Source organism: Triticum aestivum, chromosome 2A (genome assembly GCF_018294505.1).
Source record: "Triticum aestivum cultivar Chinese Spring chromosome 2A, IWGSC CS RefSeq v2.1, whole genome shotgun sequence".
Classification (NCBI taxonomy): domain Eukaryota; kingdom Viridiplantae; phylum Streptophyta; class Magnoliopsida; order Poales; family Poaceae; genus Triticum; species Triticum aestivum.
The window spans coordinates 107,756,446-107,783,061 of record NC_057797.1 but is presented as its reverse complement, the minus strand read 5'-3'; the positions used below and the strand labels follow the sequence as shown (position 1 = coordinate 107,783,061).

General features: G+C 54.9%; 1 protein-coding gene and 1 pseudogene across 1 annotated transcript; both read left to right on the top strand.

Moving 5' to 3' along the window:
* The first annotated feature begins 238 nt into the window (after positions 1-238).
* On the top strand, positions 239-2,481 carry LOC123187853 (29 kDa ribonucleoprotein A, chloroplastic). The gene is made up of 4 exons (XM_044599815.1): positions 239-665; positions 1,323-1,424; positions 1,715-2,029; positions 2,154-2,481. Exons 1-4 carry the CDS (start codon positions 318-320, stop codon positions 2,220-2,222), a joined length of 834 nt encoding a protein of 277 aa, XP_044455750.1. The 5' UTR covers positions 239-317; the 3' UTR covers positions 2,223-2,481.
* Positions 2,482-4,155: 1,674 nt separating this feature from the next.
* On the top strand, positions 4,156-4,789 carry LOC123191569 (uncharacterized; annotated as a pseudogene).
* The last annotated feature ends 21,827 nt before the right edge of the window (positions 4,790-26,616 follow it).

Here is a 26,616-nt window from a genome sequence, read left to right as displayed (position 1 = left end):
GCAAAATAGAAGATCTTGATGAGAGTGCATTATCCCATCCAATTCCAAAATATTAATACAGCCAGGTTCCAGCTAAACATTTTGGCTGGCCTCTCACACTGCCAGTGGGTCACAGCCCCTCTTATCCCAACCCCAGAGAAATATCTCCCCAGAGAAATATCCAGCCGTTGGTGTGGCTCATCGGCTGGCCGTCCATCCATCGTCCCCGTACACTATAAAACCCCCTCCACAGTTCACTCCCACACTCACCCCTTTCCCTTCGTCTCCAAACCCCAGCGGCAGAACCTTATCCCCTGCGAGTCTTATCCCCCTCTGCAATGGCGGCCACCCTCTTCTCCACCGCGCTCTCGCACCACTTCATCCCGCTCCCCTCCGCCGCCAGGCCCGCCGCCGCCTCGGCCTCCTTCGCCTGCGGCCCGCTGCGCGCCGTGTCGGCGCTGCTGGCGCCGCGGAGGCGGCTCCTGCTGCCCGTGGCCGTGGCCGTGTCGTCCGAGTTCGGGACGGAGGACGCCGAGGAGGAGCAGAGCGAGGGCGAGGGCGGCGGCGACTCCGAGGCCGAGTACTCCGAGGACCTCAAGGTCTTCGTCGGCAACCTCCCCTTCACCGTGGACAGCGCGCAGCTCGCCGGGCTCTTCGAGCAGGCCGGCTCCGTCGAGATGGTCGAGGTATAAATTCACACTCTCTGCTCTTGTTGACTAACAGTTAGATTGGCGCGAATTATAACGGGCTAAATTGAAATTCCGCTGGGCATTGCATGGTTAGGATAGAGACTTCGGAGTCGGGACGTTTTGTTTCAGTGTGGTGTCAGGTTGTCCAAGGGATGTTGAATTGTTGGTGTGTAGATTGTGTCCTTCAGGATAGGATAAGGTACTGTAAATTTTTCTCGGCATGAAGTAAGTTGGAGTTGGTTCAGTACTTCAGAGGCCTCGTAAATCACTACAACAAGTGAATGCTCAATTGTACCAGAGCTGCGCATGGACGTGGAGTTGTTATACTGGTATAGGTTATTTTTCTTCTGGATAAGATAAGATGTTGTAAAATAGTCTCAGCTTGAACTAAGTTGGAATTGGTTCAGTAAATCACTACAGCAAATGAATGCTCCATTGCAGCAGAGCTGCGCATGGTCGTGGAGTTGTTATACTAGTATATGTTGTTTTTCTTCAGGATAAGATAAGATGTTCTAAAATGGTCTTGGCTTGAACTAAGCTTGAATTGCTTCAGTAAATTACTTCTGCAAATCAATGCTCAATTGTAGCAGAGCTGCACCCTAAGCCTTGGATAGTTTATTTTTTCAGAATGATATATTATCTCATTTCTTGCAGGTTGTATACGATAGAATGACCGGACGGAGCCGTGGATTTGGATTCGTCACAATGGGTTCAGCTGAGGAAGTTGCTGCCGCCGTTGAGCAATTCAATGGCTATGTAAGCAGACTTCATCTGTTTTAAACCACCTTATCTTGGTACATTACATGGATTTAAATGACTATGTGTGTATACATTGTTGGGTGTTTGTTTTTCATGTAGTGTTATGTAGCAATGATGCTCAGATATGTTCAGCTTACTGATACAAACATGAAATCTGATTTCCAGCATAATTAAGCATTGTAGTGCGAACTTTGCTGATTGTTTGGGACTATTTGTTTTTCTGTATATGTAGTGCAGTTGTTGGAGTATTAGACTGTTGACTAATTGATTTTTATCTCTCAAATTAGACGTTCCAAGGAAGACCTCTCAGGGTTAACTCCGGACCACCACCACCCAGAGATGAATTCGCACCCAGAACACCGAGGACCATGGGCGGCGGTGGCGGCGGCAGCAGCTTTGATTCAGCTAACAAGCTCTACGTCGGAAACCTATCCTGGGGTGTTGACAACTCAACGCTCGAGAACCTGTTCAGCGAACAAGGAAAGGTGCTTGATGCTAAGGTCATCTATGACCGCGACAGTGGCAGGTCGAGGGGTTTCGGTTTCGTCACCTATGGCTCTGCCGACGAGGTCAACAATGCGATCTCAAACCTCGACGGCGTGGTAAGTTCTTGTATATTACTGTGTTCATAGTGTCAAGTTTGAATAATTTGATGTGAATTGTACAGTTCCTTCACAATGTTTTCTGAATAGCTATGCTAATTGAGCGCATGGTTTTGTTCTGTAGGACCTTGACGGCAGGCAGATCCGGGTTACCGTCGCAGAGTCGAAGCCGAGGGAGCAAAGGCGGTTTTAAGAGATCCTGACGCTGGTTAGAGATTAATCATGTGTTCCGTAAGTGTTAGTTTGTAGTTTCTACTACTATTTTCTCGCGGTTGATGAGAGAGACTGGGAAGTGAATTTGTATACCGGAAGATTTTTGTCAGCCGTGCAACTCGTTGCGCCTCTTGATAGAAAAAGTAGAAATTTTGTCAAAGTCATTCTTATATGCTTAGCAGCAGAGATGATGTACGATACCATTAAAAACCCTTCTGAATGTTTGTTGATGCTGTGTATGGCTCTCTCTACCCCCCTCGATATAATGCCCACTGTTTCTCTGAATGTCTTTTTCTAGATGAAGTTCCTATTTTTTTGCAAAGAAAGACTCGTAAATCCACTGAATTGCTGTGCTTTTTTTAATAAACGTAATAATAAATCCACTAAATTGTCATCGATCCCCTTCGTCCCGTGCGCACTGCGGTCAGCTTTGGTGACACGGTCGAGTCGGATCGATGGTCTAACCCTCTTCCTACTCCGATCATCAACGCTTCTTCCCCACGTCAATTCGAACCGGAAGCCAGTTCAGCCGGGTGTCGGATCACGAGCCTATATATGGCGTGTACGTACGTGACATTGGGTGCAATTAGCAAGCGGCGCCATGGGAATCCAGGCTCTGCTAGTCTAGGGCATAGAGGTAGTGAGGTACATCGACGTAACCACTCTCCATCGATCGTGTAGTAAACTCGACCATGGCTCAGGTCGACGGCGGCAACGGCGGCCACGCCATCGACATGGACGTCGGCGGAGGCGCCAAGCACACGGGGCCTCTCGCCGGCCATCAGCTCGCCTCTCCAAGCAATCCAAGCCACGTCATCGACATCGACGTCGGCGGAGCCAAGCACGTCGGCGACCAGCTCGCGTCTCCGGCCTATCCCTGCCACGTCGACGCGGCGCCCGCCGAGCCATCAGAGTGCGGGGTGTGCATGGAGCCGCTCGAGTGGGTGGCGATCGGGCCGTGCGGCCACCGCGAGGTCTGCTCGGACTGCGCGGTCCGCATGCGCGCCGGCTCCAAGTCCCAGCACGCCAGCCGCCGGTGCTGCATCTGCAGGGAGCCCTGCCCCACCGTGCTCGTCACCAGGTCCGGCGCCGGCGGGCCGCGGGCGTGCCCCAGGCTGCCGCCACTGGGCGCGTTCCAGGGACCGGTGGGCGGCTACTGGTACCACAGCGGCTCGGCGGCGTACTTCGACGACGAGCGGCAGTACGAGGCGGCTAGGAAGGCGTACCCGAAGGCGGAGGATGGCGTGCGCGACGAGGGCGACGGCTTCGAGCCGGCGTGCCCGTGGCTCTGCTCGCCGCTGGCGACCGGCCTGTTTTACGTGGCTCTCTTTTTGTGGGTTGGCTTTATGGTCGGCGTCAACGCGGGCGTCATACCCTACTGGGGCGCTCATTGACAAGCGTCTGGCTTTAAATTGCTGGACTGAGATTATGTGAAGTCTGAATTCTGATCGATTGTGTTTGTCATGGATGTTGTATTTCGATTTTTTTAGGGGTATTTGACTCAGTTAGAGCTATAGTTTAGCATCCAAGGGGGAAGTTTTGTAAAAATCAACATGAAAAATTGCTCAAATATCTGTAAGCGACGCTTACTTGGTTCGTGTTATAAATGCTCTTAGAAAAAGCGGCCAACTTTTATGCAATATTCTTTGATATTTGTAAGTTGTCTGGTTTTGTTGTATATAAGTTGCATCCTTTGACATGTACTAGGAAAATTGCCCGTGCGTAGCAACGGGGTTATACTATTAGAACATAACCGCTATGAAAACTAGCTATGAAAACTAACGAGGAAGAAAACATGAAAGGACTATGTATGTTTTTAGCTCCTCACTGTGTCGCTGTTGACACCCTTCCCACTCTGCATCGTGTACATCGACATGACATGAGATGCACAATTGCTTAAGATCCTGGCCACCATGGAGCCGGAGTGCGCGGGCAGGGGCACCGACGCGCACGTCGACGCGGTGAGGATCCTGGCCACCATGGCGCCGGAGATGGTGCCCTACCTGACCCGGGACGACACGGAGAAGCATGGACGGGTCAAGATGGCCGTGGAGGCCATGGCTGCCGTCTTGTATGCGGGCGGAGTCAGCGAAGATGCCAAGAAACTGATCTGGTGAGGATCCTCAAGGAGGCCGCATCACCGGCAGCCATCCTGTGCATGGCCGCGGCTGTGCGGGTACGCGCGTGGCCCGCCCGAGTGTCGATGGTCCGAGCCGACGCAGTGCCCGCGCTCGCGCTCGCCGTGGCGGCCGCGCCCACAGCCGCGGCGGAGTCCGCGCTGATGTTGTAGTAGAGGCGGCCCACTGCAGCCGCGCTGGCGGCCGTGATGGGCAAATGGGGCGCGAGGCCGTGGTGGCGTTGCTGTGGCTGTCCTGCTGCGCGGGAGGCGGGGAGCGGAAGATGAGGGAGGCGCTGGCAGCCGCGCCGGAAGCGCTGGGGAAGCTGCTGGTGGTGATGCAAGGGGACTGCTCGCCGGCGACGTCGAAGATGGCCGGCGAGCGCGAGCCCCGCCTCGGCCATGCGCTGTCCGCTCCGCGCCGGGCATGAGCCCCTCCGCGGCCATGCGTGCTCCGCTCCGGCTGTGTGTGTGGTAGGTGGCTGATGGAAAAGAAGAGGAGAGAAGAGAAAGAAAAAAGAGAAAGGAGAGGAGAGAGGAGAGAGAGGGAAGAAAGAGGGGCTGGCAAGTGGGCCTGTGCATGCAAAAAAGACATGCCGGCGTCCCCAGCTGCCCCCCAGGGGTCTGGGATTGGGGTGGGTGTGTCGGCGCTAACTTTCGTCAAATCCGGCGAAAAACAGCTTTCTGGGGGCCCGAGTGGGGCATTTTTTTGCCCGCCGGCGTCTAAAAAGTGGCCTGGGAGGGCGTCTTGGGGGGCCGGCTGGAGATGCCCTTATGTATGTTTTTAGCTCCTCACCGTGTCGCTGTTGACACTCTTCCCACTCTGCAACGTGTACATCGACATGACATGAGATGCACAATTGCTTAAGATCCTGCCATGGATCCACCTCAGCCCCGTTGTGAATTCCGGTCGTGTACTGTCACCATGGTGGCCGCACAAGACGGGGGTCATGACCAGTACCTTCGTCATCTTTTTCCCTGCATTCTTGGCGACCTTAGAGCGGGTGAGTATAATGTTCCTGAGCTGACGAGATAATAAATCCTGTCCACTCTTGATGTTTGAACCGAAGATTTGGAAGTCCATATATCGACAGATCCTCTTCTTGTATCTTTGTCTCTTTCACAGTAGATGGAAATAAACGGACATAATATGTTTAAATTAGAGATACATGTGCTATTATGTTCATCTCTAAAATAGATTAACTTAACAGATAATTTGACCCACTTAAAAGTTCTCTGTCAGAGCATATAAAATCACCATGTGTAGTTTACCTAATCTGACCATACTAATTAAGTGTAAGTGTAACTCATGCAAACAAAAAGGAAATTCACTATTCCCACAAAGATCTAACTTTGTTGATCCTCACGTAACAAATAGTGGGCAACTTCAGTAAAAAAATCCGAATAAAAGTAGACTGTAATTTAAACTGCCCACTGAAGCAATCGTGATACAAGACTGATTGAATACCAGATTTCAATCTTGTGTTGCAACATCTTACACTCACCTGCTCATCGTTTGCTAAACTTGGTTTTGCTCTCTCGCACACAGATGGGCCGGGCTGGAGTTTTCAGTTCCTTTCATTTTTGAACGGGGCTTTCAGCTCCTTCATGCAGCCCTCAAAAGGACATGGCGCAGATTTATTTTCACCATCCCTGCTACTACCAACAACCATCAGAATAACCCATAATCCTTTTATCTCTCAGTTTTGTTTTCTTTATAATGGAGCTCCCTTCTTCTCACAGATCCATCATTCCTTGCCTACCGAGCTCCCTTTGTCCTTAGTTCCTCACCCATCAGAGTCCCCCCATACAGCGCCAAGCAGGCCTGGGTCGCAGCACATGCGCCATGGAGGAGATTGGCCTAGAGGATTAGGACGTATGTGCGTCCCCTTCCAGCCGACGGCCAAGTAAGCACCGGTCGCACTGCGGGTGCCGTGGAAGAGCTCAGCCGGGAGGACCAGGACGTCCTTGCCGGTCCCCTTCCAACCAGCGCCAAGCATGCCCGCGTCTCAGCCGGGGTGCCGTGGTCTCTGAAGCCATCAATGCTGCGGCTTTGTACGAGTGAAAGGCAGGCACGAGCGACAATGGAGCCGAGAGCGGCAGTGTGGAGCGTGGGGATGGAAGGCGGTGGTGCGGCTCCAGCCGTTGGAGGACAGATGCGGGATTGCGGATGGCATCGCTGCTCCGGCCGTAGGAGGCGGCGGCGGCGGAGAGAACAGAGACGTGAAGAAACTAATCTTATCTTGAATTGGGAGAAGTGCCACTTTATGGTTAATGAAGGTATTGTCTTGGGGCATAAAATTTCTGAAAGAGGTATTGAAGTTGATAAAGCTAAAGTTGATGCTATTGAAAAGATGCTGTGCCCCAAGGACATTAAAGGTATAAGAAGTTTCCTTGGTCATGCCGGTTTTTATAGGAGGTTCATTAAGGACTTCTCTAAAATCTCTCGGCCTCTGACTAATCTCTTACAAAAAGACGTCCATTTTGTCTTTGATGATGACTGTGTAGAAGCATTTGAAATACTTAAGAAAGATTTGTTTTCTGCACCTATTGTTCAATCTCTTGATTGGAATTTACCATTTGAAATTATGTGTGATGCTAGTGATTATGCTGTAGGGGCTGTTCTAGGACAAAGAGTTGATAAGAAATTAAATGTTATCCAATATGCTAGTAAAACTCTAGATAGTGCCCAAAGAAATTATGCTACTACTGAAAAAGAATTTTTAGCTGTTGTATTTGCTTGTGATAAGTTCAGACCTTATATTGTTGATTCTAAAGTAACTATTCACACTGATCATGCTGCTATTAAATATCTTATGGAAAAGAAAGATGCTAAATCTAGACTTATTAGATGGGTTCTCTTTGCTACAAGAATTTGATTTGCATATTATTGATAGAAAGGGAGCTGAGAACCCCATTGCAGACAACTTGTCTAGGTTAGAGAATGTTCTTGATGACCCACTACCTATTGATGATAGTTTTCCTGATGAACAACTAGCTGTCATAAATGCTTCTCGTACTGCTCCATGGTAGGCTGATTATGCTAATTACATTTTTGCTAAATTTATACCACCTAGTTTCACATACCAGCAAAAGAAAAAGTTCTTCTATGATTTAAGACATTACTTCTGGGATGACCCACATCTTTATAAAGAAGGAGTAGATGGTGTTATTAGACATTATGTACCTAAGCATGAACAGGAACACATCCTACGCAAGTGCCACTCCGAAGCTTATGGAGGACACCACGCTGGAGACAGAATTGCACACAAGGTATTGTAATCCAGTTTTTATTGGCCTACTCTCTTCAAGGATGCCCGTAAGTTTGTTTTGTCTTGTGATGAATGTTAGAGAATTGGTAATATTAGTAGAGGTCAAGAAATGCCTATGAATTATTCACTTGTTATTGGACCATTTGATGTCCGGGGCTTTGATTATATGGGACCTTTTCCTTCCTCTAATGGGTATACACATATTTTAGTTGCTGTTGATTACATTACTAAGTGGGTAGAGGCTATTCCAACTAGTAGTGCTGATCATAACACCTCTATTAAGATGCTTAAAGAAATTATTTTTTCCGAGGTTTGGAGTCCCTAGATATTTAATGACTGATGGTGGTTCACATTTTATTCATGGTGCTTTCCGTAAAATTCTTGCTAAGTATGATGTTAATCATAGAATTGCATCTCCATATCATCCACAGTCTAGTGGTCAAGTAGAACTTACCAACAGAGAGCTTAAATTAATTTTGCAAAAGACTGTCAATAGATCTAGAAAGAATTGGTCCAAGAAACTTGATGATGCATTATGGGCTTATAGAACTGCATATAAAAATCATATGGGTATGTCTCCGTATAAAATGGTTTATGATAATGCATGTCACTTACCTCTTGAATTAGAACATAAGGCACATTGGGCTATTAAAGATCTCAACTATGACTTCAAACTGGCTGGTGAGAAGATGCTTTTTGACATCAGCTCACTTGATGGATGGAGAACTCAGGCCTACGAGAATGCTAAACTGTTTAAAGAAAAAGTTAAAAGATGGCATGACAAAAGGATACAAAAACATGAGTTTAATGTAGGTGATTATGTATTGTTATACAACTCTCGTTTAAGATTTTTTGCAGGCAAACTCCTCTCTAAATGGGAAGGCCCTTACATCATCGAGGAGGTCTATCGTTCTGGTGCCATAAAAATCAACAACTTCGAAGGCACAAATCCGAGGGTGGTGAACGGTCAAAGAATCAAACATTATATGTCAGGTAATCCCATAAATGTTGAAACCAATGTTATTGAAACCGTAACCCCGGAGGAATACATAAGGGACACTTTCCAGAACGTTTTAGAATCCAAAAAGGAATAGGTACGTGGTACGGTAAGTAAATCGACTCCAAAACAGTTCTAATGGCAATTTTTCTCCGTTTTGGAATATTTAAGAAAATAGGAAAATAAGAAGCAGACCGGAAAGGACACGAGGCTTTCACGAGGGTGGAGGGCGCGCCCCCTGCCTCGTGGGCACCTCGTGTGCTCTTCGGACTCCGTTTTCTTGCACGATTCTTCTTTTGGTCGGTAAAAATTCATTATATAATCTCCTGAAGGTTTTGACCACCGTATCACGCAAATATCCTCTGTCTTTGTTTCGAGCTGTTTTTCTGACAAATCTAGATGGCCATGGCGTCTTCAAGTGCCCCCAAGGACAAGTTCTTCGAGAAGGTCATCAACCCCTACCTCGCGGAGGTGCTGCAAAACCCTCAAACTATTGATATGTGTGAGGGGTTGCTGCATATCCGCGATGTTGAGGGACCAAGGAGGACCGGAAGCATGGAGACAAGGCTCGAGGCATTGGAGCAACAAGTTTTCAAGTGCCATGTGTTGGAGATCATAGCAGAAATTTAAAATTTTCTACGCATCACCAAGATCAATCTATGGAGTAATCTAGCAACGAGGGGAAGGGGAGTGCATCTACATACCCTTGTAGATCGTTAAGCGGAAGCGTTCAAGTGAACAGGGTTGATGGAGTCGTACTCGTCGTGATCCAAATCACCGATGATCCTAGTGCCGAACGAACGGCACCTCCGCGTTCAACACACGTACAGCCCGGTGACATCTCCTACGCCTTGATCCAGCAAGGGGAGAAGGAGAGGTTGGGGAAGGCTCCATCCAGCAGCAGCACAACGGCATGGTGGTGAAGGAGGAGCGTGGTAATCCTGCAGGGCTTCGCCAAGCAGCGTAGGAGAAGAGAAGAACTTGGGAGAGGGGGAGGGCTGCGCCGGAACTTGGGTGCGGCTGCCCTCCCAACCCCCACATATATATAGGGGCAAGGGAGAGGGGGGCCGGCCCCCTCAGATCCAATCTGAGGAGGGGGCGGCGGCCAAGGGGGGTTGCCTTGCCCCCCAAGGCAAGGGGGTGCCCCCCCCTTTAGGGTTCCCCCAAACCCTAGGCGCATGGGCCCTAGGGGGGGAGGCGCCCAGCCCACTAAGGGGCTGGTCCCTCTCCACATATAGCCCATAGGGCCCTCCGGGGCAGGTGGACCCTCCCGGTGGACCCCCGGAACCCCTCCGGTGGTCCCGGTACAATACCAGTAACCCCCGAATTATTCTGGTGACCGTATGATGACTTCCCATATATAAATCTTTACCTCCGGACCATTCTGGAACTCCTCATGACGTCCGGGATATCATCCGGGACTCCGAACTTTGGTGCACTAGAGCATGTGCTTGTAGTTCAAATTTGGTGCACTAGAGCACGTGCTTGTAGTTCAAAATTGAATTATGCACATTAAATGCCTAGAAACTCAATTAATGCATAAAAATGCCAAGCGAACCTGGAATAATTCCAAATTTAAACATGACACTCATGTAGTTGCATGTTCATTGTACATAAATGATTTAGCAATTCAAACACCATCCTTTCCCACCATAACACCATTTTGTCTTTCAAAACATCATGAAAAAATAAGGTATACCACAAAAAGTTTACTAGCAAGAATCGTGTGGGATGCGATATAAAATATCTTGGTGCACCGTCTTGTCTGGCTTACGCCGAAGCTTCGTCGTCTACAGTCCACCGCTCGCGCTTGAACCACACTTGTGCGCCAGTCTCTTGCGGCACCGAGCAAATTTTTTGTACCACCGCGGAAATATCTATCTGCCCCCCTCCCTCCCACCAAAAGCCACATTTCCATTGTTCCTCCTTGCTTTCCAAGTTCAAACCTTCACTACTGCTTACTGGCAGCTCAGCCTCCTCGCCGACAACCCTTCTTCTTGCAGCGCCACATCCTCGCTGGCGTCCCTTCTTCTTGCAGCGTCGCCTCCTCGATCGCCGGCGACCCTTCTTCTTGCAGCGCCGCCTCCTTGCTGCCGACCCTTCTTCTTATTGCGCGGCCTCCTCGCCTCCTTGTCAATATGGTCAGGTAATCCACACACCACCCACACCTCTCCTTCTTCCTCGTCCCACATGCCCCGTTCGATGACCTCCAATTAAGTGCCACACATAGCCATTTTGCACACAGTATAACATGGAGCTTGGTTGCTCTGGCAGCGGAGAAGCAAATCATGGCCGCACGCGCGCACGAGGTTGCTATGGCTTCCATGCGTGCCGACCACCAGATCTTGGAGGAGCACATCTTCTTCGAGGCCACCGTGGACACCGCCACACGGTTGTCTACTTTAAAATACAGTTTGTGCTGTTTTCTCGAGGCCACCGCCAGTGCCTTCTAGTGATTTGTCCTCTGTAATGTTAATATGCAATCTGATGTTCAGTTAAAAGTTTGGTCCTCTGAAATGTAATGTTCAGTTAATAGTTTGGTCCAACAATTGCTACATTTTGTAGTACAATTCTCAAGCATTCTTTGTTTTGTTACCTGTCTTATCTTCTAGTACATGTTTCTATTCTGCAATGTCATGCTCAGTTAACTATTTTGGTTCATTTGGTCTGCTGTCCATTTAACTATCTGGTTCAATTTTGCAATTTGATTTTCATTTGCTGCGGGTACAATTTTGTATTGTTATGCATGTGAGAAATAAATCGAATTTGGCTGTACTCAATACATATTCTACTGATAGTATGCCAACTCTCAGTTAACCTGATCAAGATCTTCCTTATATGTGTTGCAGGGAAACAATGGGAGACACTGCGATTTACCATCGAGGTTTGCTCATGCATGGTCTTTTTGCTAATAGCACATTATTGTGCAATTGCAGGAATGTCGGAGTAATGGGCCACGGGTAGGCCAACCCGGGTCCCATGACCTTTCAAGACATCGGGGCAGGCTGCGCCCGTCAAGACCCCAGGATGAAGAGCCGTCTCCTGAGGAGTCGACGGCAGGGCGGCCGACTGCCCGCTCACGGCCGAGTTCCAGGGACGACTTCCAGGGAAGCCGGCTTTGGGGAGTCAGCCGGCGACTCCAACAAACCATGACCTCATCGGAGGGGACGGGCAGGGGCGTGGCTACAGTGAAGCCCACTCCCCGCCCCTTACCAAGGGCAGGCATGGCCACATCACGCCGTACCCAGGAAGATCTCCGTGCGGCGTGGCACTGTTGCCCATCCGGCCCTGACATCAGCACCATAGTACCAAGTCCTGCGCCCACGATGGCTTGTCTGTACGGCCTGGAGGTAGCGGGGCCCACCAGTCAGCGAGACCTCGGGAGACGGTGGGAGGACCGCTAGTCGGACCCGTCGAGAGTCGGCCCGGGGGAGTCGGCCGAGCCCTCCCCCGGGGCCCACGCGCCATTAATCAAGATGAGATGGGGAGTGGCCACGGTGATCGCCCGCCAGGCGGCGGGGCTGTTGCCACTACAGTAATCAGCAGCTGGCAAGACCCGCCCGCGGCGGACGCGGCCTGTCGGCTCCGTACCAGACCAGTCGGCGGGGCCCACCAGTCGGCGGGCCCCAGCAGTTGGCGGAGAAGTCAGAGGTCGGAGGCACTAACGAATGGGCCCGCGCCCAGTCGAATTACCATTGTACCCCTGGGGGGTAGGCCTATATAAACCCCCCAGGGCACCCATGCAAGGGGTTGGATCCCAGTAGTTCTAGACCATACCAGATAGAAGGAGAGAGCTAGCCTTGCCCTCTTCTACCACCAGAAACAGCTCAAGGAGCCACCGTGTAAACACTTGGCCATAGTGATAATGCTTAGACCCCGCAGAGCAGCAGTAGGGGTATTATCTCCCCGGAGAGCCCCGAAGCTGGGTAAGATTCGCGGGCGTGCATGTCTTCACCTGATCCCGTTTCCAGGCACCGGCGACGTTCTACTCGCCCCCTCCATGATAAGCCATCTGTTGGCATATGTCGCACCAAACCCCCGACATTTGGTGCCCACCGTGGGGCCTGGTGCACCGCCGTCCGGAGATCTGTTCTGGACGGGAACCCTTTTCCTCCCTGGCGAGCGCAGCCAGCCAGGCACGCCAGGCGAAGTTTGCATCGATGCGCTGCGCGGCGTTGAGATCGCCTGCGCAGCCAGCTCCTTGGCCGAACTTGTCGGCGAGGTCCGCCTCTCCGACGAACCTGCGTCCGACGCAGGCGCGGGCGGCCCCGAAAACCTCCTCGCGGGCCTCCTCGATCAACTCCACGTTTCCGGCGAGCCTGCCGTAGACTTGGAGTCCGTAGGCTCCACCGACCCGATGCTGGTCGACTCTGACACCGCGTCGATCGACGCGTTCCCCACCAACGTGGTGGTCTACGATGAACCTCTCCCCCACGCAGAGAGCGACGGAAGCACCGTCACTGAGGTGCTAGTCATCAGTCATGACGAGTTCCCTGGCGGAGGAGCGCCCGACTCACTCGGCGCAGCGCTGCAAGACCTGACTGCGCCCATTCCGGAAGATGCTGACGCGGAGACGTTAGAAGCGCGCCGCCTTCAGCTCGTTGAAGGCGCGAAGAAGCTGGCCAGCATGAGACGCTTGTCAGAAGCTTACCAGCGGGAGATGGATCGCGCCGTTGGCGGCTCGCCGGCCCCGGCAGGGCCCAGCCGCCTTGGCGCGGTCCAGCAGCGCGGCGTAGCCATCGCCAGCCTGTTTGGGGCTAGCCGCCCCGTGTACGCTACACCGGCGGAGAACATCCGAGCCGCCCAGGCAGCGGCGGATGAGCTGGACAATTTCGAGGGCGAAGAACGCCGCCTCATGATGGAGCGAGTCCAGCGGCTCCTCGACGCGGCCGCCGCGCAGAACGAGGCCGGCTGCCGCACGGAGGCGCCGCAGCGGCCAAACGACGACCCGCACCGAGATCAAGGCGCGACGTCTCGGACGCCGACTGGCGGCGCCCGAGGAAGAAAGGACAAGGAGCCGGCTGTCAGCCACAGTCGGACTCGCATTACCATAGAGCGCGACCGAGATGGCCGCCCGAGAGCAGTGGAACGACGGGACGACTGTCCGCCTCCCCCTCCCCGCAAGGAGAGGCGAGTCTCCCCGCCGCCTGTTGACCATCCGACTCTCGGTGACCGCCTTGGCCGCCGAGAGGGAGTTGGAGAGAATGACGCCCGCCACCGGATCGACCGACTTCACCGGTCCCTGGCGCTGGAAGAAGAAGACGAGCTGGGTCCGCCTTGTTTCGGGCCCCGCATTCGGGACGAGCCCTTTCCCAGAGGGTTCACGCTCCCAAGAGACACGCCCAAGTATACCGGCTCCGTGAAGCCGGAAGACTGGCTAGTCGACTACTCCACGGCTGTCAGCATAGCAAACGGCAACAAGCGTGTCGCCGTAAAGTACGTTCCGCTCATGCTCCAGGGCACGGCCCGGACATGGCTGAACAGCCTAAAGCCCCGCAGCATCAACAGCTGGGTCGACTTCACTGAAGCGTTCGTCCGCAACTTCACCAGCACGTACAAGCGTCCTCCCAAGCCTCGTCAGCTCTCCTTGTGCGTGCAAGGTCCTGACGAGTCGACTCGCGACTACCTCACGCGTTGGGCTGAGCTCCGGAACTCCTGCGAGGGCGTGCACGAGGTGCAGGCCATCGAGTACTTCACAGCCGGGTGCCGAGAAGGCACCCTCCTCAAGCACAAGCTCCTCTGCGACGAGCCAGAAACCCTCGACGAGCTGCTGATCATAGCGGACAAGTACGCCACGGCCGACTCCTCCATGAAGGCGGAAATTCAAATCAGCACGACTGGCAAAGTAGCTCCTCAGGCTCCAAGAACTCCGGCGGCAGACGCCGGCCGGCGACAACAGCAGGGCGACAACAAGCGCAAGGCCCCGCAGCCGGCTTCCGGCAGCCGGCAGGTCGCGACCGTTGAAGCCCAGCAGCCAGAAGAGCAGCCTCCGCCCAAGCGACAGAAAGGCGGCAAGCCGAACTGGTTGCCGGCCTTCTCCTATGAGCAGACCTTGGATGGACCTTGCAAGTTCCACAGCGGCGCGAAGCCGTCGAATCACACCACCCGGAAGTGCCACTGGCTCACCAGGATCGCCAAGGGAGACGGCCTCCTGCCACCCCCGCCTGCTGGGCAGCCGCCTCCGCCTCCGCCCCAGCAGCCGGCAGTCAGGCCAGTCGGCGCAGTACAAGACGAATACCCTGAAGAGCATGGAGCCTATGTGGTGTTCACCAGTGTGGCTGATGATCGACGCAGCAGGCGGCTGCAGCGACAAGAGGTGAACGCAGTAGCCTCAGAGACGCCAGAGTTCATGCACTGGTCTGAGAAGCCCATCAGCTGGAGCAGGGCTGACCACCCAGAAGTGATGCCGAGTCCGGGCTCCTACGCCTTGGTCCTGGACGCCACCTTTGCCACGGACAAACGGGCCGCGCGTTTCTCGCGAGTTCTGATAGACGGGGGCAGCAGCATCAATATCCTGTACAAGGACACCATGGAGAAGTTAGGAATCAAGCAAAGACAGCTTCAGAACAGCCGGACTGTGTTCCACGGCATTGTTCCTGGGCTTTCCTGCTCACCAATCGGCAAGATCCTGATTGACGTCCTCTTTGGGGACAAAGATCACTTCCGAAGAGAGTCTGTTTGGTTTGAGGTGGTGGACCTTGAGAGCCCATACCATGCGCTACTTGGCCGACCCGCCTTGGCCAAGTTCATGGCGGTCCCCCACTACGCCTACCTCAAGATGAAGATGCCCAGTTCCAGGGGAATTCTGACTGTGGCCGGCGACTACCGGAAGTCGTCCGCTTGCGCGGCCGAGAGCAGTCGGCTGGCCGAGTCCCTGGTGATCGCAGCCGAGAAGCGACTCCTTGAACGAGTTGTGGCGATGGCCGGCAAGCAGCCGGAGATATCGCCCGACCCGAAGGAGTCGGAAGCCGAAGGTTCGTTCAAGCCGGCCAAAGAGACAAAGAAGATACCCTTGGATCCGGAGCACCCAGAGAGGTACGCCGTCGTAGGTGCAAACCTCGACAGCAAATAGGAAGGCGAGCTCGTCGATTTCCTCCGTGAGAATCGGGACATCTTCGCATGGTCTCCCAAAGACATGCCAGGTGTACCGACGGATTTCGCCGAGCACAAGTTACATGTCCGATCTGATGCAAAGCCGGTCAGGCAGCCCCTGCGCTGCTTATCAGAAGAAAAGAGAAGAGTTGTCGGAGAAGAGATAGCCCGACTCCTAGCAGCCGGCTTCATTATGGAAGTTTTCTTCCCGGAGTGGCTGGCAAATCCGGTCCTGGTGCTAAAGAAGAACAAGCAATGGCGAATGTGTATTGACTACACGAGCCTCAACAAGGCCTGCCCCAAGGACCCATTTGCTCTACCAAGAATTGACCAGGTGATAGACTCCACAGCCGGATGCGAGTTGTTGAGTTTCTTGGATGCATACTCAGGATATCACCAGATCAAGCTGAACCCGGCTGACAGATTGAAGACCGCCTTCATCACGCCGTTTGGAGCATTCTGCTACCTCACCATGACGTTCGGCTTGAGGAATGCCGGCGCCACCTTTCAGCGTTGCATGCAGAAGTGTCTCCTCAAGCAGCTCGGCCGGAACGCCCATGTTTACATGGACGACGTGGTGGTGAAGACGGAAAAGCATGGAACACTGCTGGAAGACCTCAAAGAGACCTTTGAGAACCTGCGCCGATTCCAGATCAAGCTCAACCCCGAGAAGTGTGTCTTCGGAGTACCAGCCGGCCAGCTGCTAGGTTTCCTTGTCTCTGAACGCGGCATAGAATGCAACCCAGTAAAAATCAAGGCCATCGAGAGAATGGAGGTACCCAGCCGACTGCTGGATGTGCAGAAGTTCACCGGCTGCTTAGCATCCATCAGCCGATTCATCAGTCGGCTGGGCGAGAAAGCCCTCCCCTTATACCAACTCATGAAGAAGACCACTTTTTTCGAGTGGAACCATAAGGCGGACGAAGCTTTTCACCAGTTGAAGAAGATGCTGACTACTCCACCCGTCCTGGCGGCTCCGACTCCCAAGGAACCTATGCTCCTGTACATCGCCGCCACCAGCCGAGTAGTCAGCACAGTCATGGTAGTGGAGCGCAAGGAGGAAGGCAAGGCGCTGCCTGTCCAGAGACCAGTATATTACCTGAGCGAGGTACTGTCGACCTCCAAGCAGAACTACCCCCACTACCAGAAGATGTGCTATGGCGTACACTTTGCTGCCAAGAAATTGAAGCCTTACTTTCAAGAGCATCCAATCACAGTGGTCTGCACGGCCCCACTTGCCGAGATCATCGGTAGCCGAGATGCCTCTGGTCGAGTGGCCAAGTGGGCCATAGAGCTGGCTCCTTACACCATCTACTACCAGCCCCGCACCGCTATCAAATCACAAGCACTGGCCGACTTCCTCGTCGACTGGGCCGAGACCCAGTACCTGCCTCCAGCGCCTGACTCCACCCATTGGCGGATGCACTTCGACGGCTCCAAGATGCGCACCGGCTTGGGAGCCGGCGTCGTCCTCACCTCTCCAAAGGCGACAAGCTCAAATATGCACTGCAAATCCATTTTGCCGCCTCCAACAACGTTGCCGAGTACGAGGCGCTCATTCACGGGCTCCGGCTTGCCAAAGAACTTGGCATCCGCCGGATCTTGTGTTATGGCGACTCGGACTTAGTGGTCCAGCAGTCATCTGGCGACTGGGACGCGAAAGACGCAAACATGGCGAGCTACCGTTTCCTCGTGCAGCAACTCAGCGGGTATTTCGAAGGGTGCGAGTTCCTCCATGTGCCAAGAAACGACAACGACCAAGCAGACGCCTTGGCACGAATCGGCTCTACCCGCCAAGCAATACCATCTGGCGTCGCCCTTCAACGCCTCCTCAAGCCGTCTGTCAAGCCTTCACCAGAATCAGACTCCATTTTTGTGCCGGCTCCTCCCGAAGACGGCGGATCCGACTCCAGAGCTCCGGCAGACGGAACGGGGACTTTGGCGGATGACTCCAAAGCCGCCACAGTCGAGCCCGGCCCGGGGACTGCGGTGGCGGACTCGAAGATTCCAGAACTCGGCCCAAGGACCGCGCCAGTCGGCCTGGGGACTTCATCAACCCAGCAAGCGGCTGTTGACTCCAACCCGCCGCCTCCCAGCCCAGCCGCCCTCGTCCAAGTCGCAGTTCTGGTAGTCGAAGAAATAGCAGCACCCTCATGGGCCCAGCCCATCCTCAAATTCCTGGTGAACAAAGAGCTACCAACTGATGAGACCTCAGCTCGGCAAGTACAACGCCGGGCGGCAGCCTATACCATAATCAACAGAGAGCTGGTCAGGCGCAGCGTCACTGGTGTCTACCAGCGCTGCGTAGAGCCAGAGCAAGGCCAGGCGATTCTCAAAGACATCCATCAAGGCGAATGCGGCCACCATGCGGCTTCAAGAGCACTCGTCGCCAAAGCCTTTCGGCACGGTTTCTTCTGGCCGACTGCCTTGGAAGAGGCCAAGGAGTTGGTCCAAAAATGCAAAGGGTGCCAGAAGTTCAGCTCCAAGCCGCACCAGCCGGCTTCTGCGCTCAAGACCATCCCCATTGCCTGGCCTTTCGCAGTTTGGGGTCTAGACATGGTGGGACCATTCAAGACAGCACGAGGTGGTTTAACTCACCTACTTGTCGCAGTGGACAAGTTCACCAAGTGGGTGGAAGCGAAGCCAATTAAGAAACTGAACGGTCCGACTGCCGTGACCTTCATCACCGATATCACAATTCGGTACGGCATACCACACAGCATCATCACCGACAACGGCACAAATTTTGCCAAAGGCGCCTTGGCCCGTTTCTGCGCAACACAGGGCATCCGACTGGACCTAGCGTCCGTCGCCCATCCGCAGTCAAACGGCCAAGTGGAGCGAGCAAACGGCCTCATCCTGTCCGGCATCAAGCCTCGGTTGATCGAGCCTCTGGAGCGCTCGGCTGGCTGCTGGCTCGACGAGCTGCCAGCCGTCCTCTGGAGTCTGCGCACGACTCCAAACAAGTCAACCGGCTTCACGCCCTTCTTCCTCGTCTACGGTGCCGAAGCCGTCATCCCAACGGACATAGAGTTTGACTCCCCACGAGTCACCATGTACACCAAGGAGGAAGCAGAAGAAGCACGACAAGACGGCGTCGATCTGCTGGAAGAGGGCCGGCTGTTGGCACTCAGCCGGTCCAGCATCTACCAGCAGAGCCTGCGCCGATACCACAACAGGAAGGTCAGGCCAAGATCTTTCCAAGAAGGCGACCTTGTGCTCCGGCTGATCCAGCGAACAGCCGGCCAGCACAAGCTGTCGGCGCCTTGGGAAGGCCCTTTCATCATCAGCAAAGTACTGGGCAACGATTCCTACTACCTGATCGACGCTCAGAAGCCCCGAGCACGCAAGAGGGACGACTCCGGCAAGGAGACAGAGCGGCCATGGAATGCAAATCTCCTCCGAAGATTTTACAGTTGATGCAGTATGTACCACGCTACCTTTTGTATTAAAGTACCAAGACTTCGGGCCCCTCGAGACGAGCTCGGGGACTGCCCTCTTTTGTCTGTATGATAAAAATTATGCCTACAAGCATGTTACTCTTTGTCATGCCGCTTGGCACCGGGTTCGACAAGTCGGCCCGGGGACTTTCCGCCTTGCACTATGAAATGCTTCCTGCAGCCGGACAAGTAGTGTGTAACACCCAAACCGTCTTCTGTGAGAAGCCGCAGCTCGTAGAGCGATTGTACAGTGGGTAGAGGTAAGGTAGAATGGGTGTTCGCATGAAAAATGGCTAAGGACTCAAAGCATAAAACATAGCTCAAGACGGCTTCCAGCCTTTCTCGCAAACCGACTGTCGGATAGTCGGATTGTCGTCTTCTATCCAACTTGCTCAAACAATCTTGAAATCGGCTAAGTACTTGCTTCCCCAAAGTAGCCTAGCACTTGATCCAGCAACAGTCCGCAGAGCGGCTGTCCGATTGGCAAGGCAGGCAACTAAGAGAAAGCGGCAAAGGAAAAAATCCAAAAGAACAATGAGCAAGAAAAGATAGATATATATATTTACATAACATAGGCCTTTGGCCGAATTGTCGAGTAGAGGTTCAAAATACACCCCGTGGGTGGAATTGTGCGAATTAACAAGTTCTTCAAAGACTACTGAAGCAGATAAAATGAAAGATACATCGGCAGCTTAGGAGGCAGCAGACGGATTCGGAGGGTTGGAGGAGGCGCCAGCGTCAGGCGTCGGGGCAGCCGGCGGGCTAGTCTCGGCTCGATCACCTCCGGCGGCAGTTGACTCGGTCGCACGCGGCTCGTTGCTGGAGGCGCGGTCGGGCTGAGGCTGGCCGTCTGCTCCGTCTTCTGGTGCCTCCGCCTCGCCTCCATCCTCCGCTTCGTCCTCCTCCTCAACGCTGGAGCCAATCACCTCCGCCGAGTCTTCGCCATAGTCTGGGTTCATCCCAAACCACTCCGGCGGTGCCTCCTCGCCGTCCTCAGACCGCTCGGGGACGAAGATGCTGGTGTCGGTGTACTCGGCGATCGCCGCAGGACGCTTGACGAGGGCGTCTTCCGCAGCCGCCAGCTCCGGGTGGGCCTCCGACCAAAGCATGGCCAACCGGTCTAGATCCAGCCCCGGGTACCACGCCTTGACGAACTCCAAGGCCCGGCACACTCCAGCCCAGGCCGAAGAGCCCTTCCAGGCCTCAAGACGACCAGCCGCGACCTCCAGCCAGTTGGCCGTCAGGCTGGGGGTGCGCGGAGCCTGCACATCCGGCCAAAGGGCAGCAATCACTTGGGCACCGACGCGCTGGAGCCAGCGTAACATTTGGTGAGCCGGCCGGAGGTGAGCCTTGATGCTCAGGATGTGCTCGTCAAGAGTTCGGGGGGCATCGGCGGCGATCTCTGCGCCCTCCGCCCTCCGACCTTCACGGTCAGCCTCGATGGCTTGGATGGCGGCCTGCGACTGCCCAGGGAAGAAGTCTGCACAGACACGAAGAAACGAAGAAGCAAGTCAAAAACTAGGAGTCGGCACGATCTAAGTCGGCAGCTCGAAGAAAGAAAATAAAGAGGCTCACCATCAACGATGTCTTCAATCTCGTGGAAGCCAGAGGACAACAGCGCCTCCTTGTCAGACCAGGAGGAGCGCTCGCTCGCGAACTCGGCCAAGAGGGCGGTTTCCGTCTCCTCCGCCTCCCTCTGCGACTTCACAAGCAGCTCCTTCTGCTCTGCCAACTGAGTGGCCAGCAGATCGCGCTCTGTGGCGAGCTTGCTGCACTCCCCCCCTTTGGCGCGCAGGGCGGAGTTGGCTTCGCTCAGCTGCTTTTGAAGAGCAGCATTGGCTCCTGAAGGAAAGGAAGAAAGACAACAATCGTCAATAAAGTAGGTCGCCGGGGAGATCCGGCCCGGCTGCTCAGCAGTCGGCCCGAATCTCGGGGACTACAGCCCGCGGGTGCGCTAGCGCGCCCCCGCAGAGAAAAAAAGGGGGACTTACTCCGGCTCTCCGCCAAGTCGGCGGTCCGCTTGCCCAGCTCTTCAACGTTACGGTTGAAGGCAGTGACGCGGAGGTTGTGGTAATCCTGCGACAAGCATTTCAGACAAAGTTAGTACCCAGAAGTTCATCAATTGGAGTTCCGGGCCACCTTCTCAGTAGCCGGCCCGAAACTCGGGGACTACACCCAGTGGGTGCGTTGGCGCGCCCCCACAGAGAGGAGCAAGAAAACAAAGACCAAAGGAAAAAAACATACCCGGACGGCTGCCCGCGACGCTAGGAACGCCTTGGTGCAACTCTGGAGAGCGTCGCCCTCAGCACGGAGCTTCGCCTGGACGTCCAGGAGCACCCAGTTCAGCGGCCCTGTGCCGCCTCCTCGCACCCACCCAACAGGTGCGGCGCTCGTCCCCTCGGCATCTGGGGCCGCCAAGCTGGCGGTGCCGGCTTCCAGGGGGTGAGGTGCCGAAGTCGCCTTCTCCAAACAATGGCGCGTTGGCGAGCCGACTTGGAGGAGTAGCCTCGCCACGGCCTCGTCTTCGGTCGGCGGCACTGGAGGGTCCGCTGGCTGCTCACCTTGGGCGCCTTCAGACAGCGGCGGAGGCGGCGGCGGAACATTCGCGTCGGGAGTAGAGGGGTCGCCGCCTTCCCTCTCCTCGACTAGGTTCTCCCCGCCGGCATCTCCAGTTGGCCCCATGAACTCCGGAGGCGGCGGCGCAGAGTTCAGCGGGGTGACGAGCAAGGCCGACTGGCGGCGTGCGGCTTCCTCAGCCTGCTGCTTCGCCGCGGCGGCGGTTTCGGCCTCCGCTAGTTTTTTCTTAGCGGAGGCCTCCGCCCTGTCGGCCTCCGCCTTCTCCAGGCGGAGGGCCTCTTCTTCGTTGCGCCTCTCTTGCGCATTCCGCTCCGTCGCCTCCCGGAGGTCAGCAGCGGGGTCAATCCGCCGAGTGGTGGCGGACGTCTCCGCTGACCCCATGACGGAGGCGGCGGCGACCCGCTCAAGAGAGAGGGGAGCCCTGAAGAAAGAGGGGCAAGCAGAGACTCAGACAAATCACGAAGAAAGAATAAAACTTTGAAGACAGAATACTTACGCGGAGACCAACGGCGGCTTCTTCACTTCCTTACGGAAGCGGATGGCCTTCGTGGCTGCCTCGTCCCGCCGGGTCGCCGCAGCCGAGCCCTTGGGCTTCTTCGGTCGACTGCCGAACAAGGTCAGCACGACCCTGCGCTTCTTCCCGCCGCCTGGAGCGCCCGGCGCGGCAGAAGAGCCGCGCCAGGCTGGCTGGCTCCTGGCCGATGGCGAGCGGCGACTTCTCCCTCGGTGCTGTCTTCAGGCCAGTCGGCGAAGGTAGCCGAAGGCCTGAAGTCGCCTGCTGTCCCTCCTCCCTCGGCGTCGTCTTCCAGAGCCGCCGCCCCCAGATTGGGGTCATCGACGTCGCTCTCCGCCCGGTCGGCGACGAACTCACGGGCAGGCCCCAAGGTGACGGCTGGTGGGTGAAGAAGCGGATTCTAACCAAAGCCGACTGGTCAAAACAAAACTCGGCAAGAAGAAGACAATCTAAAGAAAGAAAAGAAAGGCGCTCACCACGGGCGGGGGGTTGGCGCGGGAGTACGGCTCCTTGCCGAATCGCCAGTCCTCCAGGAGCCTGCTGTCCGAGAGGTAGTTCACCATGAAGGCCACCTCTTCGTGAGGCATGTCCTTGGTGCACATCCAACTCGGGTCGCGGTGCCCGCTCATCTGGCATATCATGCGAGGTCGGCCTTGGAGTGGGAGAACTCGGCGCGAGACGAAGGCGGCCAGCAGGTCCGGACCAGTCAGACCCTCCGACTGCGTCAGCACTCGGAGTCGCGTGATGGCGCCGCTCCCGCAGGCGTCAACGACTTGGCCCGGTACGACCAGTTGGGCAGTCTTCCAGCCGGCGGGCCGGCTTCGAAAGCCGGTAGATTGACCCAGTCGCCCCTCGTGGCGACATTCCTAACGTAGAAGTAGGATCTCTACCACATCTTCACCGACTTTATCAGCGAGATGGAGGGGAAGGGGTTGTCGACTCCTGACCTTCGCACGGTGATGAAGGCGCCGCATTGAGCCGGCACGCCCGCGGCCAGGGTACCGATCTTGGAGAAGAAGAACTCCCCCCAGAGCTCGAGGGTGGGGAGGACTCCGAGGAAGCCTTCGCACAAGGCCACGAAGGCGGACAGCAGCACCACTGTGTTGGGGGTGAGGTGGTGCGGCTGGAGGCCGTAGAACTCCAAGAAAGACCGGAAGAAGCTGCTCGCCGGCAGCCCCAGCCCGCGCAAGCAGTGCGAGCAGAAGATGACCTGCTCGCCCTCCTGCGGGGTGGGGGAAATCTCCCCCTCCGGCGCAAGACGCACCTGCACGTGATCCTCGCTGGGAAGCCGACGGGTCCGGCGGAGGAACTCGATGTGGTCTTCATGAACCTCGGAGCCGTCCCAGGTGCCGGAACGCACTGGGGGAGGCGCGACAGCGGAGGAAGAACTCATCGCGAGCTGTCACCGCGGCGTTCGCCGGAGCTTGGGCGTGCGGCGGAGCAAAGAAGAAAAGAGGAAGGAGGAGTGCGAGGAGCGGCAAGGAGGAAGAGAGCGAGGAGTAGTGGGAAGGAGGGGCGCGCGTGCCCCCCTCTCCCCCCTACTTATAGCCCTGTGGGCTGCAAAGCCGAGGGGCGGACATGGGGATTTACTGCGCCCACAACCCCGCGACCCCCACGATCCACGTAAAGTTACTGCACGTAGTAACTCCATGGGAATCCCAACCGTCCACCGGGGCCGCAGCGGATCCGCTCGGGCGCCGAGGCGCGGTAGTGGCGGGCCCCGCCTGTGGGCCTGTCCCATTGCACGCGTGGGCTGGCAGGACGGCCTAGCCACGTGCCCTCGCGTGACAGGCCAAGAACGGGCGGCGGCCTGGAGGCTTAGCTAGCACGCCACTTATAATCCCGCCACGACGTTCGAAATACCGAGCAAGTAGAAATTGAGTGAAGTCCGAGTTGAGCAAGTCCGACTCCTTCTAGTCGGCCCGGCAGAAGTCAATCAAGACCATGCGTTGAGCGCCCGGAAAGAGAAACTGCTGAGGCTTCTCGGCCGATCGTCCGTGGCGCCTCACCAGCTTCGGGGACTACTGTTGGAGTAATGGGCCACGGGTAGGCCAACCCGGGTCCCATGACCTTTCAAGACACCGGGGTAGGCTGCGCCCCTCAAGACCCCAGGACGAAGAGCCATCTCCTGAGGAGTCGACGGCAGGGCGGCCGACTGCCCGCTCACGGCCGAGTTCCAGGGACGACTTCTAGAGAAGCCCGCTTTGGGGAGTCGGCCGGCGACTCCAACAAACCATGACCTCATCAGAGGGGACGGGGCAGGGGCGTGGCTACAGTGAAGTCCACTCCCCACCCCTTACCAAGGGCAGGCATGGCCACAGCACGCTGTACCCGGGAAGATCTCCGTGCGGCATGGCACTGTTGCCCGGCCGGCCCTGACATCAGCACCACAATACCAAGTCATGCGCCCACAACGGCTTGTCTATTCGGCCTGGAGGCAGCGGGGCCCACCAGTCAGCAAGACCTCGGGAGACGGCGGGAGGATCGCCAGTCGGACCCGTCGAGAGTCGGCCCGGGGGAGTCGGCCGAGCCCTCCCCCGGGGCCCACGCGCCATTAATCAAGATGAGATGGGGAGTGGCCACAGTGATCGCCCGCCAGGCGGCGGGGCTGTTGCCACGACCCCATGACCAAGCCTGCGTCATCAGAAGCACGGCTACAGTAATCAGCAGCCGACAAGACCCGCCCGCGGCGGACGCAGCCTGTCGGCTCCGTACCAGACCAGTTGGCGGGGCCCACCAATCGGCGGGCCCCAGCAGTCGGCGGGCCCCAACAGTCGGCGGGCCCCAGCAGTCGGCGGAGAAGTCGGAGGTCGGAGGCACTAACGAATGGGCCCGCGCCCAGTCGAATTACCATTGTACCCCTGGGGGGTAGGCCTATATAAACCCCCCAGGGCACCCATGCAAGGGGTTGGATCCCAGTAGTTCTAGACCATACCAGATAGAAGGAGAGAGCTAGCCTTGCCCTCTTCTACCACCAGAAACAGCTCAAGGAGCCACCATGTAAACACTTGGCCATAGTGATCATGCGGAGACCCCGCAGAGCAGCAGTAGGGGTATTATCTCCCTGGAGAGCCCCGAAGCTGGTAAGATTCGCTGGCGTGCATGTCTTCGCCTCATCCCGTTTCTAGGCATCGACGACGTTCTACTCGCCCCCACCATGATAAGCCATCCATTGGCATATGTCGCACCAAACCCCCGACAAGGAATCATTGTGATATTTAGGTTTCTTACAATTTGCTCTTGCACATGTAGGTCCTCCTGTCAGAGGCTTAGACCCACTATTCGACCCATTTTGCATATGGGAAATGAGATGTCCATGAATATCAGTCAAGTCAAGAAACTCAGAAAGATTGTTTGGATGAAGGAACTTGCGACAAATAACAGCAATATCTTTGTTGGCACAATGAAGAAGACATCAGTCAACTATAGGATGGTACTAACTCTATTACCTTGTTTTTACCCCTTGCGTCATTTCAAAATTTATAACGATGATTTATGCATATCTTTGTTTTCAGTACTTTTCAAAGCAGTTCACTGATTATTACCTCTCAAATCACCTGCATGGTCAAGAGGCGAGGAAGGTATTCATTCAACACCCACGGTACAATATTGAAGTCTTCCCGAAGAGGACGAAGTTTGTGCGGGCAATTTTCCATAGCCAGTGGCCTAAAGTTACAAGGACATTCAACATCACTGAAGGCTCAATATTTGCCTTCCGCTTCTGCAGTTTCCTAGATGAGATTCATCTTTCTATTTACCGTGTATGATGCTACTTTCCAAAGGTTTTCGATGTTGCATGTGAAACTTGGTGCTGTCGTGTAATGGCGTAACTGAGTGCTGAAGCTATCTGATGTAATTCAATTATGAAATCTTGGTTGCTATTATACGAATATGAAATATCTGGTGTATTTTATAAGAAATGTCAATTTGATTACTACATGGATTATCAATAATAGGCTAATTACCCTGCCAATTGGGGTTTTCTATTACAGACGGCTACTCAGAGAACACCATGGGCGATGAGCTCAAACAACCAACACGTTATCTAGAAAGTAGGCGTGTTGGATCAACTAACAATCACACACGGCTTCCGGTAGAGAACTGTTTGCATTAGGCCACCTTGCACAAACGTTTCCACACAAAAAAATTGTGTGTGATATACATACGAACATAAATGTTTTTCTGGGATTCACCATGTGGGATGTACATACGAACGGAAATGATTGGGTTTCGATGCCTTGCCCGATCGCACACGAGCTCATTTCGCCCCCGCCTATGTGGCCGAAGGGCCTATCTCCGACGGTTTCTGGGTCGTGTGGGAAGGACCCCCCTATCGCACATACTCACTAGGCGACGGTTTAAAACT